Raw genomic sequence first — 18,467 nt, forward strand, 5'->3', positions numbered from 1 at the left:
AAGGCAACAGCATCTAAGAGTTATACGATTTAAAAATAACACATGGGAGTGCTGGATTCTTTACATAGCTGACTTTTGAAAGTATGTGAAAAAACACATTCCACACGTCTATTATTAGCGGCCGCTCTTAACTCAAGTAAGTGTTCTAAACCAGTCTGGGCCAGCAACGGATCTAACCTTAACTGCTGATGGCTTGCAGTGTGGGTTTGACCTTGATTTGTTTTTTTTAATATCCAAGCACGATAATTACAAATGTTTAGTTTTTTTAATGATGGTTCATTTAATGTTGTATTTCTTTCGCAGTCCATTCAGGCAACTTCAGATAGTGTTACACGGTACATCTCACAAATACACAATCCTGCTGTTTACTTTTGATGGATGATCAGTTCATTGTTATTTCCAAAGTGCCCACTCACCCAATGACACATATTTATCATGTTCCGTTAGAGCGCAAAGGTTATAGGGACCTCACCAGTAGCCCTTTTTTACTGTATAGGATCTATCTGTAATATTTCTATGAGTAGGATTTATATATTTGTATCTGAATGAAATATTTTTGAACAAAATATAAGACTAATATACAGCAGTTTACATATGCGCATTAAACTAGCGATGTGAATGCATACTCTTCTGTGAATGCCAAATGTATTTGAATGTTTCCACTTGTAATAAAGCATCTGATTTCACAAAAGCCACGCGTGTGAACTGATTGGCGGTCGCGTTCGAATCCAGCACTGTGTGTCAAACTTGGAGCTCCCTCTGCTGTCCGACTACATCTGCGGTCGATGGCTTTTGACTTGATTGCGGAAGTTGCGTTTGCCGGGTGGATCGTTCCGTAATCAGGACCTCGTGATCATCCCCTTTTTATTCACCTGATCATCCTCAGCAGCGGTTAGATTGTGGCAGATCCGATCCAGAGGGAAAGCATAAAGACTCCTGCAGACCTTCACACAACACCGAGGAGGAGACCATGTCTCTGCCATGAGACATCTGGCGCCATGGTGGCTTGGCCACGCGTAACCGCCCTCTCTTCGCTGCTCCGGGTCGGCTTGTTGTTGTTGTTGTTGTTGTTTTCGACTCGGAGCAGCGGGAGACCGCAGGACAAATGTCCCGGGGACAGATCTTGTCAGCCCACGAGACCCCCCGTGGTTCTCAGTAAGTGTTTTCTTCTCTTCAGTGTTCGTAGTCCGCTGTCTATTGCTAAATAATTGCGTAACTAATTGCGCACATCAACAGTTCGCTTCGGTGGGCGATATTGGTGTTTGGCCAAACTGCCTTCAGAATGTAACACATTTAAGATCTCTTTGCATGTCGCATACGGCGCAGAGAGCTTAAAGTGGATCTCGACACCTTTTTAAATGAGGCTCGTGTTTTGGCAATTCGGCTACAAAATATTCATCCTGTTTGTGAATACGTCGTTTATATTTCAACTTTTCTAAATGTTTGGCCCGACGGTCCATGTCGTCTTCTTTCACCAAAGATGATTTCATTTCGCTTTCAATGAAGGCATTTAAATGTGCTGTGTTTGTGAACGGAGTTTGGCAGGGCATCGTCAGGAAGGAGGAACTCGGATATCGATGATTTTCCGACAGAAAATGCCCTTATTACCTCACCAGTGTTGACATGTGTTGGCGAGATTAGTAAACATTTAAACCTTTGTGTTCCGCTGTTCAATGAGAGCTGTGTTTGTGCGTGTTATGGTCTTGGCAACTACTCTGATCATATGACTCTCGATTACAGCCAAGCTCCCAGGACACTGACAAGGTCTCGGTCTAGACTTTTCTATAAGAATAATAACTAACTTTATTTATATAGCAGCTTTTTAAAAACAGTTTACAAAGTGCTTTGACAGACAAATCAATAATAACAATAACGGAAAGCTCAGTGAGACAGTCGATACGATTTAAAACAACAAAGAAATAATACAATTTTGTAAAATCAACAAATCAAACGAAGACATCGCATAAAAGCCAGTCTGTGAAATGTGTTTTAAGAAGTGATTTTAAAAGAGAATACTGATTCTGCGAGCCTTATCTTTTCTAGACTGTTTAATCCTAAAAACAAAGTTTTGTAAACTTTTATATACATTTCAATTCACAATCCAGGTTATGAGCTATGACATAATGCCTGTTAACAGTTTATGAAGCCGCAATTCCTCTTTCTTCTTCACACTCCATTATTAAAGGGTCTTGGGTTCGGAGGATTGTTAGCTGTGTTTGGCCGAGTTACAACCACATCCTCTGATAGGAGTCTGTGTACAGCTGCTTGACCTACAGTGAACTCTTGCTGTTTGTGCTCCTGGTTGAACTGCCGGTGTGTGCGTGTGTCCGTGTGTGTGTTTCTGAGAAAAACAAAGCAAATACAACAACATTGGATAAAATAAAGTGCAATGGCTTGCCTGTGCTAAATGTGCTACTGCCATTATGGTATCTAGGTATCTGCATTAACAGTCTGTCATTTTGGACACATTGCCGACGTGCTTTTCATCGTTAATGTGGCTAATGTTGCAGTTCCGGGGGATCTGGGTAACCAGTTGGAGGCGAAGCTGGACAAACCCAGTGTGGTCCATTACATCTGCTATAAGAAGACCGACTCCTTCTTCACTCTGTGGCTCAACGTAGAGCTGCTGGTCCCCATAGCCATAGACTGTTGGGTGGACAACATCAGGTATTATTATTATTATTATTATTATTATTATTATTATAATGATAAATTATGACATGGGTTTATGATTATTTTTTCAAATGTTATTTCTTTGTGAGATTAACTATTATTTAGAGGCAATGGTGATTAAATAGGTTAAGATATCTCGCCCTTGCTGTTTTTTTTTTTAAATTACATTTTTTCTGGGGGGCGCTTGATTTTTGTCAAAAACAATCAAGCTGCGGTGCAAAAGTGCAAATTCCTGGAGTTGTTGTCTGTACAGGATAAGGGAGTTGGGAAGATCAGGTCGATGATCTGGTTGACTTTGTTTGAACCTACATTGGAATACTGACTTTTGAACCGTGTGCCAGTGAGGTATGGATGGAAATATAGGGGGAGATAGCATCCCTTTAGCGTCGCCATCAGCAATGAACTGAAACAGACGTAGAGCTCAGACATTGAGTAAGCCTGTTTCAGCCTTTCAGCTTATCACGTGGTTGCATGCTTTGTTCGTGCTTTACTGCAACAAAAATCCTGTGATGTTCAGAAATTAGATGATTGAGGAGAGACATTTTGCAATAATTATTGCGCTGGTGGTTTTTTACTTATCCAGGCTAACCTGTATCGTCCAGATGAAATGACTCCGTTAGTTCTCATCTCTAGAACTCTGAACTTCTTAAACTGTAGCTACAGAATTGATTTTGTTGATCTTGGATCACGTTATCCTGACTAATGCTAATATTGAGTAGCGAAAGCAACATGACGAGATGACTCGTATAACTGGCCGATCATGTGATGGCCACTCATGTGACTGCCTCGCACGACAAACATTTTGTAATGCAGATGCACAATAGTTAATTTAGAGATCAGGAAAGGAACTCTTCACTTAAGGTAGTACAAAAGCAGAGATTAGATTCAGCAAAGTTCAGTTTTCTATCTGATTTTAAATCATTTACCTAAGATTTATAAAACTGCCTCCAATATAAAATCAGTTGTTTCAGTCCAAGTGTATAGAGCACTCCCGATGGAAGTACATTTCCTACGTTTTAGTTGTTTGTTAGTTTATCTTTTAAAGTCTCATGAATCAGCTAATTGTGACTAAAGGTCCCTTTTGCAACTGTGGGCGTAAAGCTAGCTTATGTAGCTTATGCTAATTTAAAGCTAGCTTATGTAACTTATGCTAACTTAAAGCTAGTTTATGTAACTTATGCTAACTTAAAGCTATCTTATGTAACTTATGCTAACTTAAAGCTATCTTATGTAACTTATGCTAACTTAAAGCTAGCTTATGTAATTTATGCTAATTTAAAGCTAGCTTTTGTCAATTTAGCTAAACAGTGGCCACCATGTCCACGCGGGACATTTACAGGACAATGGTAGAAGTAAAGACGATGCGTTGGGTCGGCAAATTCCCTCGGTAGTGTCAGTTACGCAGCAATTATCATTCCAAAGTTAGCCAACATTAGCCACCATAATTTACCAGTCATGCCAGACCATTACTAAATGGGTACGTCATGTGTTAATGGTTTTGTTATTATTATTCTTGATTTATTTGTGTATTTTTTTTATTTGGAGGATAATCATGCTCTTAAGTTTTGAAATTGCAGTTCCAATAATATGTGGGGTTGTAAACAGGTTGAACATTGCCTTGGAGTCACTGGATAATGTGGATACTGGAGGGAACTGAAAAGGGTGATGTGATTCTGTAGTTTGTACTTCTACTATGTGGGAAGTGAATTTATGGAGGTACATTTTCAGTGGTCACTGGAAATAAAACACACTGGTGCGATTTGACTTGAGTTATGACTCCGCAAATGTGTTCAACGCAAATTGCAGGCTGAGGAAGTAGGATCTCCTCCCGCCGCCCTTCCCCTTCAACTCTCCTGCACCCAAATAAAGAAAATATACTCGTTACCTAGACCACTACTACTTAAGCTAGACTACTGGAATGATGACACGATTCATGCTTCAGGTTTGTTCACGTTTACTGGAGGAGCGCCGGGCTAAATGGGCACGGCACAGGTGTAACCGACCGAGTCAGTTTGAGTTCAACTTTCTGGTACATAAGGGACGGCATTCATATCTTCACTATCTTTTAAAAATAGCCAAGATCCAGTTAGAGCACATATCCATCAACCATTAATAATAGCTTTGGTAAAATAAAATCTCGATTTCCTTGTAGTTTGAAAGTATTTTTCTGCAAATGTTCACTTCTGCTTGGCAAACCCAGACATCTGCACTCACATCTGCATTTAAGTTTCAGAGTTAGGGAAGTTGTAACTAACAAGGTGGTGAGACGATGGTGATTTCAAATGGGAAGTGGTCCTGTTGCCACGTAGTCAAATATATTTGAGTGCGTGTGTGTGTGTGTGTGGGGTTCACCTCTGATGCAGAACTGACACTGATCAAATTCTCCTTGTGACAATTTGTGTGCGTGTGTGTGCGCGCAGGCTGATCTACAACAGGACCACACACACCACCTCGTCGCCGTCCGGTGTGGAAATCCGTGTCCCGGGGTTTGGAGAGACCTTTACGGTGGAGTATCTGGACCCCAGCAAACGCAGTGTGGGTGAGTTAAAAAGCCCCCCAAAACCAAACGGCTGTTTAGAGGAGTGAGAGCAAGCTGTCCTCACTATCTCCAGGACTAAATGGGTCCTCACAAAGATAGAGAAACAGGAATCGGATACCGCTTATATGTTGTTCTTCTCTTGTGTTTGTGTGTGTGTCCCAGGCATATATTTCTTCACTCTAGTGCAGGCGCTGGTCGAGTGGGGCTACACCAGAAATGATGATGTCAGAGGAGCTCCCTATGATTGGAGGAAAGCCCCCAGTAAGCAACTGCGCACACACACACACACACACACACTCACGTTCACCCCTGAGCCGTCATCCTCACCCATAAATGACGAGCCCTTGCCCGTGCATCCCTAAAATAAGCCTTTTCGTTCTTACGGTTTTCACAAGTCTGGGAAGATGATGTCACTACTACATTCGTGTAGCTGTTCCTTTCATCCGGACAGAAGTAAGAGTACAAAGTACTGGAACATTTACAACATGGGACACACAGAAACGGCTGCATTTCTGTTTCTAATTCAGCATTTAAAGGGTCGACGATGTGACAGTGGGACAGCCTTAAACCCTCACGGACTTTATGGGAGCGCGCCTCAAAGTCTGTCAGTCCGTGAGTGTGGAGATTGGGATTGGGCCAATGAATATCAAAAGCCATTTAATGTCCTCTGTGCATTTATGGCTGGAACACACAGAGTTCCACCGCTTTTATTTTGAAAGGTGTGTTCTGGGAATTGAAATAGGGATACATAACCAGGGAAAGTTGTTGAAATATTCTCTATCAGACACGCATGTTTCAACTGGTCCGCTCCTGTTACAGCCTTCTATCTCAAAACCAGGAAGGAATTAAACGTTGAGTCTTGGAAGCGTTCCAATCGGGTAATGGAAGTACAGGGAATTCCACAGCAGGGCCAGACGGGGAATATTGTTGACCCATTTTCTCTGTTGCTCTCTCGTCCTCTATCAGATGAGAATAAGGAGTACTTCCTGGCGCTGCAGGAGATGATTGAAGATATGGTGAAGCAGGCTGGCGGGCCCGTGGTGCTCATCGCTCACAGCATGGGCAACTTGTACACCTTGTACTTCCTCAACCAGCAGCCACAGGCCTGGAAAGACAGATGCATCAAAGCTTTCGTTGCTCTGGGACCGCCGTGGGCAGGCGTGGCCAAGACCATCCGTGTGATCACCTCTGGTAAGAGATGGAGCCGGTATTATGGAGGCATTTTGCCTGCCTATGAAGCGGGTCTAACGCGCTTCATGTTTTGTAATGGACGAGAACAGTTCTCGCCCCCTGCCTTCCTTGGAAAAGTCCAGAATGCAATGAAGAGAGCATAATGAGCACTCAGAAATAGTTAGTTTTTATGCCTCTGCATCGGTGGCCGTGGAGGCATTTTGTTTCTGGGCTGTCTGGCCCGTCCTAGTGGACACGGTATCTCAGGAACGCCTTCAAAATTGGCACAAATTTAACAAGGGGCTAAATGAGACTACAGGACGTGATCACGCCATGCTCATGCGCCCGTGGTTTAGTTTGTTTCCGTTCATTTGTGAAGACTATCTTGCCGAACAAAACTCGTTGGTGTTATAAATGTGTTTGTCCACAGGGATTCTTTTTTTATAATCAATTTTGCTTTTTTGACGCGGGAACCAGTGCGACGCTAACTTCCGGGTTGGCTTACAATGTCATCGTCATCCCTGCAGCACTCTATTGGTGTTTTACCAACAGAGGGGGGCGGCTGTGGCTCAAAGGTAGAGCGGGTTTGTTGTTCAATCAGAAAGACGACCTTTTTAGCTCCATTTTGGTCTTACGCTGCTAATTGCTCCACTATGCTCACCGGCTGGTTGCTAACTTTTTCAGTGTGCTGTATGGTAGGTTTATCAGAGCTTTTCGACTGTAAAAAGCCTGCTGCAGCTAATAACAAGGTTGATGACGTTTAAGTGGTTTCTGTGATAACTAACAAATGAGCTAAAAGACGCTAAAATGATTTCTAGAGCTCAGGGGAGCTACAGAGTGATGCTGCTCTGTGAAGATTAGCGGTTCGATCACCCAGTCCATTGTAGCTCTTAAGACTGTGCAGATTTTAATGGTGTCGCGTTACATCTACGCCATGCAGCAAAGTCCCTCCAGGTTTTCAGTCATCTTTGGGCGGCCATCAAGTTAGACGAGTGCAATTTTAAAGGATGCAACTGGGACAGCTTGTGTAATAATGCGCAGCAACTGTTCTCATCTACACTTTGTTCCTCTATTTCTATTTCTCTGTTCCTGGCGCGCTTTCAAACGATAAACGGTACCGTGCAATACGTTACACTGTATATTTGTGCATCATGTGATTCAGGTACGTCTCACAGGACTTTAGATGCCACACAGTGAAACCTCTCCTCGCTGTTTTTTGGGTCTGCGGCTGGAAATTCTCAGCTTTGTTTCAGTTCTCTGTCACCAGTTTCTTTTCTCGACCTACAGGTGATAATAACCGCATCCCAGTGATCAGCTCGTTGAAGATTCGCGCCCAACAACGTAGTGCTGTCTCCACTTCCTGGCTGCTCCCCTATGCCCACTCCTGGCCCAAAGATCAGGTGTGTGTGTGTGTGTGTACGTACTTGTACAGCTAGCTTTGTGGACCAATTTGAGGTCTTTTTTTCTTCTCTTTTTTTCTCAATACTTTTGAAAAAGTGGAGCCATTCTGGCTGGTCCTCACTTTGGAACAGACCTTCAAAGGCCAGTTTGAGGTTTTCATCACTCTGTAGCTCCATTAAGCCCTATGAAGCATTTTACCATCTTTTAGCTCATTTTTGGGAGTTATCACAGCGAGCACTTAACTGTCATCAGTAGCAGCAGGCAGCCTTTTTTCAGTCGAAAAGCTCTGAACCGACCACACAGCACACTGAGAAAGTTTACAACCAGCCGGCGAACATAGTGGCGCAATTGGCAGCTTAAGAGCCCATTACTTCCCTCGAGAGTTGGTGGAGACCAAAATGGAGCTGAAAGGAGAGTGAATATTACACCTACATTAGTCAAGTAGACAAAAACACGACTCGTGACAGCCAAGACAACTTTTTAAGGGAACACAAATCAATGAATGCAGCTTTAAATTGAAGTAAAAGCGGAACCTGTTGAACCCACTTGCACTGCCAGCCAACAGACAGCGGTGTCTATTACCAATATAAATCACAGCATGCTGGATAAATACAGAATTAAAAAAGAGCTTTTTTTTGTCAGAATGAAACATTTAGCTATCTTTAGAAACTCCGGGATGGGGAAAACTATTTTGGATGAAAATGTAATCGCGTTAGAGTGACGATACCGTGTTCTTAAGCATTTGGTAGAAGAGAAACACTTTTTTTTTTTTTTCTCCATCCATCACCAGGTCTTGGTGCAGACACCCACCACCAACTACACTGTGCTGGACTTCAAGCGGCTCTACTCGGACATCGGCTTTGAGGATGGCTGGCTGATGCGGCAGGACACTGAGTCGCTGGTGGCCGACCTCACGCCCCCCGGCGTGGCCGTCCACTGCCTGTACGGCAGCGGCGTCGCCACGGCGGAGGCCTTCCAGTACTCGGACAAGTTCCCCGACGTGGAGCCCACGGCGGTGCTCGGCGACGGGGACGGGACGGTGAACCTACTGAGCGCCGTCCAGTGCGGGCGGTGGGTGGGAAAGCAAAAGCAGCCGGTGACGTTGAAAGAGCTTCCCGGGAACGAACACGTGAACATGCTGTTGAACTATACGACCGTGGCGTACATCAAGACCGTGCTGTTCTCCCCGTGACGCTGCTGGTCACAAACTGAGGCCCATGGCTTTATCCACTCTGACACACACACACAGCCATATGAAGGACAGACGGGGACCGACTAATCTCGCCTGTCTCTCTTAACACAGAATGTTCCCCTGTACTTAGGAAAAATTCTTAAAATTTTGTGGAATTCATTTAAAATACATTTCTAGTTGTAATTGAACAAATAATGTTACCGCCAGGTTCTTTACTGTTGGGTGAGCCTGACTACAAAGACTTTTATATCGGTCTCAGCTTTTTAATAACATGTGAATTTACGATATGATATAGGACGTGTGTATGCACAAGTCAAAAACCAGTGCTATACTGTGTGTGCCACTTAATCAAAGTCAGATATTTTTATTAATGTTGTGAGATTTATGGACTCTGTTACACATACTGTTTTTGTGTCTTTGTCAGTGCAACAGGTCACATGTCTGTTTCTTCATTCAGTTTCTTTTTTGCACGCAGTCGAGCTGTACGTCCCTGATGGTCAGAGCTTTGTTTTAATTGTGTTGTGCATTTTTACAAGAGTCGTGTGCTGAAGGACAGGAACCGTATCCGGCATATGAAAGTTGATTTTAAAGTCAGGTTGAAGCCGTGTGAAAGTCAAACAAGAATAAACTGTTACAAATTGTACCTCAAAGTCCATTTAATACGATCTTATGGTTTAATTGAATGAAAGAAATCCAGTTCCTTCATCGAGTTTGCTCTATTTATCGATGGAGACGAGAGGTGCATCTCATGGTCTTCATCAATGAGTAGTTGTGGAGATAACTCTGTTGTCCTGATCAAAGCAGCTGTAGGACAAAGCACCACTCTTACTTTGAAGCAGCTGTTTCAGAGCTCAAGAAAGAGCATACAAACTCATTTTAAATTCTGCTTTTTTTTTTTTTTTGTAGTCGGTAGAGGTTTTTCTTGGGTTTTAGCATTTGTAAGCAATCGTAACTTCTAAAATGAAATGACCTGCTTTAAAAAACCAGGTGGCTTGAAGCACTGGATGGTCAGGCACAAATGAGGGGACTTTTTTGGGGTTTTATGGCATAAATCTGATCTCGTTTGTTTTGACAGACTTAAACGTCACAGTTTAGAGGTTAAAACTCGACTCCTTGTCTTTGTGAACATGTAGTCAGAATCTCTGTCCTGAGTGATTGTACTGGGCCAGACCAAGACTTCATATCTGCTGTGAACTATCATAAATGTGTCATAAACCTGTGTCCTTTTATATAGTAAAATATTTCAAATGTTACAATTCAGTCCTTGACTTTAATTTTTTACAGCACATCCATCATGTAAAAACATTTCATTCTCATGCTCTAGAACAGTGGAGCCTTGAGAAAATGAACATCACGGTCATTACTGACAACTAATTCCCTCCTGTGAGGTAAGTGGCAAGAAATATGAACCACTCGGCGAGGTTTCAAGACTGACGAAAGTCCACAACTTCCTGTTATTGAAGGCTTTTGCATGTCACATGTGCGTCAGAATTCTCTAAAAGAAAACTTTCCTGACCACATCTAGCATTAGTATTGTCGCATGCAAAATGAAGTATAAAACCAGTCACAACTTTATTTATATACGGTATTAAAATACAACTCATATTTTTTTCATTCTTTTTCCCCATTGGGCCTCGATTGTCTTTGCTTCTAGCTCTTTTGTGCTGTAACTCAACATCAACACAGTGGTAAGGGTTTAAATGTGTCTGATCTTAGGGCTCCAGAGGGAAGCGGAAGGTCTTGTTTCCCGTGCTGCAGCGCAGCTCCACGCAGTCCAACCTCAACAGAAATGGTCCTTCTTCGTGCTCATCAATCAGACTCTTAGCAGTCAAAAAAAGAAAGAAGACATACGCAGAAATCAGCTGGTAAATTCTGCAAAACTCTTGTAAGTCTTATCCTGTATGAGCCCAGTGGTGTTGAGCAGATGCAAAAAAACAATAGACTGCAGTATGATTTTTTTTAGAGCTCCACTGTTGGTTGAGAGCTTTAAGAATGTGTTGACAGTATATTGGCTGAATTGGAGTGGGGGCATTTTATAGCTAACAGATACTCTTATGCGCTCTCTGATGGACAAGCTATATAATAGAGACCGCTCATAAATCACCTCACTCGTACATCGGGCATTTTTGTACTGCTGTTGGTTCTCAGCCTACACGTACGCTGACACCGATACAGCTGAGATAAACTGCTGATACAAAACGGGTCAAACGCACTGGGGGGCACTTCTTTTTCTGAATGGACTGAGGAACAACAGTTTTAACAGTCGAGATGTCCCAGTACCTGCATCTCCTGAATGCACTCCATCTGTCCCGTCAAGTCTCCGACACACCAGGCCAGACTCACGTGGAACGATGGCTCCTAGAAAACACAGCGGAGGGAACATTATAGCGAGCAATGAACTACGATATGTTTGGAGATTTAAGACAAAACATTGCTATTCAATCATTCACTGACTGATAATTATTTCTACAATAAATCATAGGGAACAATAGAAAGCAACAATTCAACAACAGACAGACTAAACACAAACGGGTCCAGTTGTAGACCTCAAAGGATAAAATCTATTTGTGTGTGTGTGTGTGTGTGAGAAAATGAGTCGATCAGTGACCGTATAGAAAGTCTCCAGGCGAAACTCCTTCATTGTTCTGTCCACTGATTGGGCAAGGTCCAACAACTGAGCATGCCCAGTACACACTTCCATCCCCAGAAATGTCCTGGAAGGGACAACAGACTCTTAAACCATTCATATATCAATAAATAAACACATGTATATATATATAAACAATGAGAAAGAGTGAATAAAAGAGTGACTGTACCTCGTCCTCTCAGCGTTACAATAGACCTTCAGTCTCCCTGCCGAGCACACAAACCTGGCAACAAGAAATAACGACTAGAATGAATAACGAATGAGTAACTTTTATATGTTTTTCAAATCTATTTGCACTATTCCTAAATATCTGTTTTTCTTCCTGTGTACGGGTTTATTTGAGCGAACCTCTTGCAGTGCACCAGGCCTGCCCTGAGGCTCTGGTTGAAGGGCTGGATCCAGTGGTGTCTGAGCACCACCGTCTGAGACAGGCTGAGGTGGAACTCCTCCTGTGGGGTCCATACTGCACCGTGTGCCCCGGCTGCTGACAGCAGCTCCTCCAACAGCTCCCCGAACTCCTCCTCAGGATGGTCTGATGTGCACAGAGGAGACAGAGAGAGAAATATGGACGCAATAATCAAAATTGGGTTAAATAATTGGTAATTGATCATTAAACCATCAGCAGGACAGTGTGTTGGTCTCACAGGGCAAATAAACATAGGTGGCCCAGTTGCCTCTCTCGTGTTGGAAGGAGCGGACGCGTCCACCGTGAAGAGAGCTTTCCTCAGTCTGTGAGCTCACTTCATCTGGAAACATGGCCAACAGGCAACCAGGAACAGGCAGCCTGATGGAGGCACAACACAAAGAGACACGACCCTTAAAGGAAAACAGTTTCAATAGGTTTAAAACTACATTTTAGATTTAACATAAAGTTTTAATAACTACTCTTGGTCACACGTTGCAATTAGAGAAATTATGTATTGTGTCTCATCATCATTCTTCATATACCTGGTAAATAATGTAGGAGTCAGGCTACAGAAAGCCGCGCGCGCACACACCTTGTTTTAGCAACCTGTTCCTCAATTTTGGGTTTCTTCCTCGCTGGGCTGGCGTTGTTACCACCATCTTCCTCTTGACACTTTCGATAAAAACATTTGTTTCCATCAGTCGCCGCCTCACTTTCCTCCTCCGAGCTGCTGCTGTAGCCGACCAACATCCTGCGACGACTATACGTGTGCGGGCATTAAAATGATAACGTTACATGTACTGTGGTGAATCAACGTAGATATTTAACGATAAGATATAGACATGTTGGCTCGGCTTCAAAACGCATTTTGTTCCTCCAGCGGCTTCGAACAACCAGCCGGCTAGTCCTTCGCTTCCGATGTAAACAACCTGGTGTAATGATAAAATGTGTCCCAGTGAAACACAGATCCGCTTGGAATTAGTTCCCCTTTAATATAGTTACCACAATGCGTGTACAGTACATAATGTTAGATGAAGAGGTGTTTTTGTGTACTGCTAGGCTGACAGATATATTATTTAAGACACCAGGAATAGATGTGGTGAAAAACGTTGTACGGGTGTTACATTAAAGCCGTCATACACGGTTCCGGGTGTGTGCGTCGTGAGCATGCCAATTAACTCTTGGTTTATTCATGTTCCCGTGCGCGGGCAGAAGCTCAGAAGCTAGCCGATAGCTAGCTAGCAATTTATCACAAAATGCATATGTTTTCGCTAGCCGAGAGAATGCCCTAGGATCCAAATAAATGTACAAGTGAAATGACAAGGTTTGTGGGGGATATTAGGAAAACCGCGGGACAATTTTCCATTTCAATGACCCGCAAACCCCAATTTTTTTTCCGGCCCCCGGAGCCACAGCGCTCGAACAAGAGAGCATCCGAGCACCGTTTGCGGATGTGAAGAAGGGACCTAATGCTATTTGGGGGAGTAACCGTTCGCTAACCTACGACAGACTGGCGTTTATCGGAAATACTAGCGGGCTTGACTGGACGCTCCAGGTACGTAAATGCGGGGTTTTCTCATCACTGTTTACATGCACCACTCACTAACAAAGGTGTAGCTGCAGCGGCTACTACTAGGTTGTTTTTCACCAGTGGCTAGTCCGCTAGCGTTAGCTCTTTTCCTGCGCCCCTATGGCCGCGTTAGCATGTGGCTAGGCTAGCTAGCTAACCTATCCTGATTACAGTGATCTTTGACTGGAGACGAAAAACGTTATGATGCGCAGACGCTGTCTTTCTCTTTTCTTTTTTTTAACCACGAATCGTTGAGCATTTTGGATTTCTGCATGGACTAAAATTGGAACTACATAACCAATATAATAAAGATTTACATATACGACTCTGCGTTAATGGTTTATGTCCAAGCATGTATGTTAATGAATGATCACTTGCCTTTACGGGGCACAGCTTCCAAGTTGTTTACGTTTCATTGAATCGGGATGCTTTTTTAGCAATGTCGACATGCGGTAACGTTACATATCATTATCGGGATGTTTTACGTGACTCTGTGCCTTTTTGGGTGATAAATATGAATGCTGTGAGCCCACCGAGTTGCTCATGAGCAGATGTGAGAATACGCTGTGGTGTGTTGCAAGATAAGTTGACTGTATAGTCTGGCTCCAGATAATATAATCATAATCCACACGTTTTAACGTCTCTGTTCTCTGCTGAGTTTATACAGACCGATCACAACTCTGTGCTGGAGCTGGTGTAGCAAAATTGCAAAAGAAAATGTGCAATCTGTTTACATTTTTTGAAAAAGCATCTTGCTACACAAATATCCTTTTTTTTCCAGCCAGGGTGGTCTGTCCGCTGGATCGGCGGATGTTGGAGATGCAACATAACGCTACACTGTTGTTATTGAGTAACCCCTTTCTGCCTATTGATATATTGACTTACATTGGTTCTCTTTTTTCATACAGATACCACTTGAAGGCCATACATTACGTGAAAGACGTTCTGAGTCTGATCTCCACACAGTCATTCTCATCTGCACTACGTTGAATCCATCAAAGCCCCTTCACCAAGCACCCTCGCCAGTTCTTCAGCGCCACTTGTTATAATGGAGTGAGTTTTTTTCCCCCACAACACTCTTTGAAGCCTTCAGCCCGTTACCTAAATATACTCCAATCTCCCTTTCTCACGCAGTTGGGCCACACCGGCTGCCAAACTGAATCCCTACACCCGAGCCCGCATGTCGGAGGCCTGGCAGCAGCATGCGGTCGCTCCACCTCCAGTCGTCCACACCATCCCTCCGGGGGCTGAGAGCGCGCTGGGCTGCGCAGTGTACGGCATCGTGCTGCAGCCAGACGCCACGTCTTTGCAGCAGCAGGCCCAGCACGGCCAACACAGCCAGCAACACGGCGGGACTCAGCAGCACGGAGGCGGGCCGCACGGTCAGCAGCAGCACCCCGCCCAGGCCCAGCAGACCTCCCTGCAGGTAGGGACAGAGGGAGGACACAAGTGCGCGGCCTGTGGACACGACATCTCCCACCTGGCCAACCCGCACGAGCACCAGTGCATGGTGAATCAGGACCGGTCGTTCCAGTGCACCCAGTGCATGAAGATTTTCCACCAGGCGACGGACCTGCTGGAGCACCAGTGTGTCCAGGTGGAGCAAAAGCCGTTCGTGTGCGGAGTGTGCAAGATGGGCTTCTCCCTGCTCACCTCTTTAGCTCAGCACCACACGTCCCACAACAGCACCAACCCGATGAAGTGTTCGATATGCGAGAAGACCTACCGTCCCGGCTCCTCCGGCAACGTCACACCCAACTCGACTAACGCCCAGCAGCCCAGCAGTGACGGGGCGTCGGCGAGCAGCAGCTCCTCCATCCTGCCCTTCCCCTCGGCGCGGGACCGGCCGTACAAATGCTCCATTTGCCAGAAGGGCTTCAAGCACCTGTCCGAACTCACGCGTCACGAGCGGGTGCACACGGGGGAGAAGCCCTTCAAGTGCGACACGTGCGACAAGGCCTTCAGCCAGTCGTCCCACCTGCAGCACCACCAGCGGACGCACAGCAGCGAGCGCCCGTTCAAGTGTGCCGTCTGCGAGAAGAGCTTCAAGCACCGCTCCCACCTGGTGCGCCACATGTACGTGCACTCCGGCGAGCACCTGTTCAAATGCAACCTGTGCGAGCTGCACTTCAAGGAGTCGTCCGAGCTCCTCCACCACCCCTGCCACCCGCAGGGTTCCCGGCCATTCCGCTGCGCCGCGTGCGGTAAGGGTTTCAAGCGGCCGTCGGACCTCCGGCAGCACGAGCGCACGCACTCGGAGGAGCGGCCCTTCCACTGCGAAGAGTGCCAGATGAGCTTCAAGCAGCAGTACGCGCTGGTGCGCCACCGACGCACGCACAAAGACCCAACCGACCGGCCGTTCAAATGCAATCTGTGCGACAAGGGCTTCATGCAGCCCTCTCACCTCCTCTACCACCAGCACGTCCACGGCATGGACAACCTGTTCAAGTGCGCCTCGTGCCAGAAGGAGTTCAGCCAGTCGGGGGAGCTGCTCAGACACAAGTGCGGCGAGTCGTCCAACTCCTCGCCGGACAAGCCGTACAAGTGCGACGTCTGTGGCAAGGGCTACAAGAAGAGCTCGACATTGCAGCGCCACCAAAACTCCCACTGCCAAGAGAAGCCCCTCAAGTGCTCGCTGTGCGACCGCCGCTTCCTGTCCTCCTCGGAATTCGTCCAGCACCGCTGCGACCCGTCGCGAGAAAAGCCGCTGAAGTGCCCAGAATGTGAGAAGCGTTTCAAATACTCGTCGGACCTGAACCGGCACCGGCGCGTGCACACGGGGGAGAAGCCGTACAAGTGCGAGCACTGCAACAAGGACTTCAAACAGCGCGAGCACCTGATCAAACACCAGAGCACTCACTCCAGAGAGGGCCAGTTCAAGTGCGTTTGGTGCGGCGAGCGTTTCAGTGACTTGGGCTCTTTGCAGGATCACACGGTGCAGCACACAGCCGAGGGAGGGGGTTACCCGGTGCCCCAATGCTTATAAATCCTTCAAGACTTTTGAACAGACAGTCCCCTAAGCTCCTGTCCTCTTCTCCATCCCTTGTAGGCGCATTATTCAGCCTAACTATCTCCACGTTTGCAGGACAGCCCAGGCGATTATCGTTCACTCCCACCCCGTATACGTCAAGTTGTCGCTTTACCAACCTGCCCAAAGCCCTTTAGTACTGTGTCATTCCATAGGGTCCTGAGCTGCAACCAGACAGTTGATGGCAGTGAAGAGGCCACAACCGCTGACGCGCCATCGGTCATTCTTAATGAGACTTTTGCAGAGAGAAACAGGTGCCACGATGCAGGTCGATCCAGCTAATCCCCTCCTTATTCCCTCCCTTCATTTTTCTGATATGACACAGTCATAGTTTTTGTTTTATTTGTTTTAATAGTAGCGCTAAGTGTGTTTTTTAAGGTGTACTTAATGAATCTATGGAGTCGAGCATCCATCTGAACTGACTTGTCTTTCCTGCTGGGTTCTACTAGAGGGGGGATCCTTCCCTTGTTTTTCTCTCCTCCTCTGTCTCTCTGACATCTCTTCCCCTCGCTCGTTCTTTCTCTCGTCTTTGCTTTCTTTCGCGTCTTCCTGTCTCAGCCTGTCGCTGTCTGGTATCAGAAGACTGGGATGCTCTGACTAACCCCTCAGACACGCATGTACTCACATTCATTTGTCTTCAGTCAGGTGAAGGGTGATTTGAAACGCTTTTGGTTTTTCATCTTCCCACAGTAATACAGAAACAGTGTAAAGACTCTTTTGGTCCCAAACCGATGCCCTGCGGCCACTTCCCTTTTTATTTTTTTGAAAGGTGCTAAATTCAAAATGTAGAGCATTACTGTAGCAGCAAACATCTATTTGCTATGTAAAGATAGAGTGGAGTGGTGAACCTGTGCAGAAAACGAAGTCGGTCTCCCTCTGTGCACGTTGTTATCCGCAAAAGATAAGATCTGAGTTTGAAATTTAGCACCTTTTGAACATATTTACAAAGTAGCCAGTAAACTCCTCAACGTGTGTGTGTGTGTGTGTGGGGGGGGGGGGTTATTGTCCTATAGTGAAGTAATTTTAATGATAAAATGTCTGAGTGTATGTGTGGGCCATGGTTTTTATGGCTGCTCTCGTTTGTACCAAAACACCAGTGTGAAGCAGCACGCGATCCCAAAAGTGTCGACAAACCAGCCAGCTGAAGTTAACCATCAATAATTACCCTGCCAATCTCACCCTTCAGTATAGACTAATGTGAAGAAGAAAGAAAAATATATATATTTCACACAAATATAATGGTCATATTCCTGCAGACGTCAGTGCTGTCAGACTTATTGTTCTGAATATGTCCAATTTGGAACATTACACTCCATCTCTCAGCCTGTACATACTGTGTGTGTGTGTGTGTGTGTGTGTGTGTGTGTGTGTGTGTGTGTGTGTGTGTGTGTGTGTGTGTGTGTGTGTGTGTGTGTGTGTGTGTGTGTGTGTGTGTGTGTGTGTGTGTGTGTGTACATAGTCCGACGAGTTGGAAATGTCTTTCTTAAAAACAATATGTGAGAAGTGTTTTTGTATTCTTGCTACTTTCTACCACGTGAAATGTTTTAACAAATGTCTTTTTTTAGTAGTCCATTTAGTGATTGTATCGGTGTGTTGCAGGGAATCTCAAAGAGTACCCTCTGCGTGTGTCTGAGTGTGTGGATGTAAATGGTATTCTGTCAAACAGGGAAATTCAGACTGTAGAGAATTGTATTAGAAATGTTTACGCAGACCTGCGCCTTTTTTTTTCTTTTTTTCGCTCATTTATCATTCAGCTGTTTTTTGCAGCTGTGTTCAATATTTCCCACATTTTTAAAAAGAAATATTAATACCGTTTCTCCTGTTTCTTGTTGCATTGAGCC

At 45.1% G+C, this 18,467-nt stretch overlaps 3 protein-coding genes across 3 annotated transcripts in view; 2 read left to right on the plus strand and 1 right to left on the minus strand.

The window, feature by feature from the left end:
• The first annotated feature begins 811 nt into the window (after positions 1–811).
• Positions 812–9,618, plus strand: pla2g15 (phospholipase A2, group XV). The gene is made up of 7 exons (XM_079278982.1): positions 812–1,155; positions 2,511–2,667; positions 5,094–5,212; positions 5,375–5,473; positions 6,179–6,403; positions 7,670–7,782; positions 8,574–9,618. The coding sequence occupies exons 1-7, from the start codon at positions 999–1,001 to the stop codon at positions 8,973–8,975; spliced, it is 1,272 nt and encodes a 423-aa protein (XP_079135108.1). The 5' UTR covers positions 812–998; the 3' UTR covers positions 8,976–9,618.
• A 623-nt stretch (positions 9,619–10,241) lies between these two features.
• Positions 10,242–12,934, minus strand: usb1 (U6 snRNA biogenesis 1). The gene is made up of 7 exons (XM_079266555.1): positions 12,621–12,934; positions 12,267–12,406; positions 11,971–12,154; positions 11,792–11,845; positions 11,584–11,689; positions 11,256–11,333; positions 10,242–10,795 (listed from the first exon to the last, which is right to left on the minus strand). The coding sequence occupies exons 1-7, from the start codon at positions 12,776–12,778 to the stop codon at positions 10,688–10,690; spliced, it is 828 nt and encodes a 275-aa protein (XP_079122681.1). The 5' UTR covers positions 12,779–12,934; the 3' UTR covers positions 10,242–10,687.
• Positions 12,935–14,754: 1,820 nt separating this feature from the next.
• The window catches only part of znf319b (zinc finger protein 319b), a 4,921-nt gene continuing 1,208 nt past the window's right edge, over positions 14,755–18,467 (plus strand). Inside the window, exons 1-2 of the mRNA XM_079276106.1 lie at positions 14,755–17,999; positions 18,086–18,467. The exon at positions 18,086–18,467 is cut by the window's right edge and continues 1,208 nt beyond it. Coding sequence (XP_079132232.1) covers positions 14,779–16,584 — 1,806 coding nt within the window. The 5' untranslated portion in view covers positions 14,755–14,778 and the 3' untranslated portion in view covers positions 16,585–17,999; positions 18,086–18,467. The remainder of the gene's footprint in view (positions 18,000–18,085) is intronic.

Source organism: Melanostigma gelatinosum (genome assembly GCF_949748355.1).
Source record: "Melanostigma gelatinosum genome assembly, chromosome: 1".
Taxonomy (NCBI): domain Eukaryota; kingdom Metazoa; phylum Chordata; class Actinopteri; order Perciformes; family Zoarcidae; genus Melanostigma; species Melanostigma gelatinosum.